Source organism: Hyla sarda, unplaced genomic scaffold, assembly GCF_029499605.1.
Source record: "Hyla sarda isolate aHylSar1 unplaced genomic scaffold, aHylSar1.hap1 scaffold_1841, whole genome shotgun sequence".
Classification (NCBI taxonomy): Eukaryota; Metazoa; Chordata; class Amphibia; order Anura; family Hylidae; genus Hyla; species Hyla sarda.
The window spans coordinates 19605-22500 of record NW_026608490.1 but is presented as its reverse complement, the minus strand read 5'-3'; the positions used below and the strand labels follow the sequence as shown (position 1 = coordinate 22500).

At 50.6% G+C, this 2896-nt stretch overlaps 1 protein-coding gene across 1 annotated transcript in view; it reads right to left on the bottom strand.

The window, feature by feature from the left end:
• LOC130314680 (complement C5-like) overlaps positions 1 to 2453 on the bottom strand; it is a gene marked incomplete at its 3' end in the record, with an annotated part of 46629 nt that extends 44176 nt beyond the window's left edge. Inside the window, 1 exon segment of the mRNA XM_056552741.1 lies at positions 2242 to 2453. Coding sequence (XP_056408716.1) covers positions 2242 to 2306 — 65 coding nt within the window.
• Positions 2454 to 2896: the final 443 nt, after the last annotated feature.

The window sequence follows — 2896 nt, the reverse complement described above, 5'->3', positions numbered from 1 at the left end:
GTGATGATGATTAGGATGATGGGGGTGATGATGATTAGGATGATGGGGGTGATGATGATTAGGATGATGGGGGTGATGATGATTAGGATGATGGGGGTGATGATGATCAGGATGATGGGGGTGATGATGATCAGGATGATGGGGGTGATGATGATTAGGATGATGGGGGTGATGATGATTAGGATGATGGGGGTGATGATGATCAGGATGATGGGGGTGATGATGATTAGGATGATGGGGGTGATGATGATCAGGATGATGGGGGTGATGATGATCAGGATGATGGGGGTGATGATGATCAGGATGATGGGGGTGATGATGATTAGGATGATGGGGGTGATGATGATTAGGATGATGGGGGTGATGATGATTAGGATGATGGGGGTGATGATGATTAGGATGATGGGGGTGATGATGATTAGGATGATGGGGGTGATGATGATTAGGATGATGGGGGTGATGATGATTAGGATGATGAGGGTGATGATGATCAGGATGATGGGGGTGATGATGATTAGGATGATGGGGGTGATGATGATTAGGATGATGGGGGTGATGATGATCAGGATGATGGGGGTGATGATGATTAGGATGATGGGGGTGATGATGATTAGGATGATGGGGGTGATGATGATTAGGATGATGGGGGTGATGATGATTAGGATGATGGGGGTGATGATGATCAGGATGATGGGGGTGATGATGATCAGGATGATGGGGGTGATGATGATCAGGATGATGGGGGTGATGATGATTAGGATGATGGGGGTGATGATGATTAGGATGATGGGGGTGATGATGATTAGGATGATGGGGGTGATGATGATTAGGATGATGGGGGTGATGATGATTAGGATGATGGGGGTGATGATGATTAGGATGATGGGGGTGATGATGATCAGGATGATGGGGGTGATGATGATCTGGATGATGGGGGTGATGATGATTAGGATGATGGGGGTGATGATGATTAGGATGATGGGGGTGATGATGATTAGGATGATGGGGGTGATGATGATTAGGATGATGGGGGTGATGATGATTAGGATGATGGGGGTGATGATGATCAGGATGATGGGGGTGATGATGATTAGGATGATGGGGGTGATGATGATCAGGATGATGGGGGTGATGATGATTAGGATGATGGGGGTGATGATGATCAGGATGATGGGGGTGATGATGATTAGGATGATGGGGGTGATGATGATTAGGATGATGGGGGTGATGATGATCAGGATGATGGGGGTGATGATGATCTGGATGATGGGGGTGATGATGATTAGGATGATGGGGGTGATGATGATCAGGATGATGGGGGTGATGATGATTAGGATGATGGGGGTGATGATGATTAGGATGATGGGGGTGATGATGATTAGGATGATGGGGGTGATGATGATTAGGATGATGGGGGTGATGATGATTAGGATGATGGGGGTGATGATGATTAGGATGATGGGGGTGATGATGATTAGGATGATGGGGGTGATGATGATCAGGATGATGGGGGTGATGATGATCTGGATGATGGGGGTGATGATGATTAGGATGATGGGGGTGATGATGATCAGGATGATGGGGGTGATGATGATCAGGATGATGGGGGTGATGATGATTAGGATGATGGGGGTGATGATGATCAGGATGATGGGGGTGATGATGATTAGGATGATGGGGGTGATGATGATCAGGATGATGGGGGTGATGATGATTAGGATGATGGGGGTGATGATGATTAGGATGATGGGGGTGATGATGATTAGGATGATGGGGGTGATGATGATCTGGATGAAGGGGGTGATGATGATCTGGATGATGGGGGTGATGATGATTAGGATGATGGGGGTGATGATGATTAGGATGATGGGGGTGATGATGATTAGGATGATGGGGGTGATGATGATTAGGATGATGGGGGTGATGATGATTAGGATGATGGGGGTGATGATGATTAGGATGATGGGGGTGATGATGATCTGGATGAAGGGGGTGATGATGATCTGGATGATGGGGGTGATGATGATTAGGATGATGGGGGTGATGATGATCTGGATGATGGGGGTGATGATGATTAGGATGATGGGGGTGATGATGATCTGGATGATGGGGGTGATGATGATCTGGATGATGGGGGTGATGATGATTAGGATGATGGGGGTGATGATGATTAGGATGATGGGGGTGATGATGATTAGGATGATGGGGGTGATTGTTTTGTTCCCCCCTCCCGTCACTCACGTCTGTTCCTGGCAGCGGCCCCGACCGGAGAGCGAGAGAAGGATGGCGGAGAGGACGAGGATCATGGTGCCCGATCAGGTATCGCAGCCTCTCCCGGGTGTCGCAGCCTCTCCTCTCAGGTATCGCAGCCTCTCCTCTCAGGTATCGCAGCCTCTCCTCTCAGGTATCGCAGCCTCTCCTCTCAGGTATCGCAGCCTCTCCTCCCAGGTATCGCAGCCTCTCCTCTCAGGTATCGCAGCCTCTCCTCTCAGGTATCGCAGCCTCTCCTCCCAGGTATCGCAGCCTCTCCTCTCAGGTATCGCAGCCTCTCCTCTCAGGTATCGCAGCCTCTCCCGGGTGTCGCAGCCTCTCCTCTCAGGTATCGCAGCCTCTCCTCTCAGGTATCGCAGCCTCTCCCGGGTGTCGCAGCCTCTCCTCTCAGGTATCGCAGCCTCTCCTCTCAGGTATCGCAGCCTCTCCCGGGTGTCGCAGCCTCTCCTCTCAGGTATCGCAGCCTCTCCTCTCAGGTATCACAGCCTCTCCCGGGTGTCGCAGCCTCTCCTCTCAGGTATCGCAGCCTCTCCTCTCAGGTATCGCAGCCTCTCCCGGTATCGCAGCCTGTGTCCGGGCGGGTCACTGACTGACTGGTGACTGATCCTCTGTTCTTATGCAATGA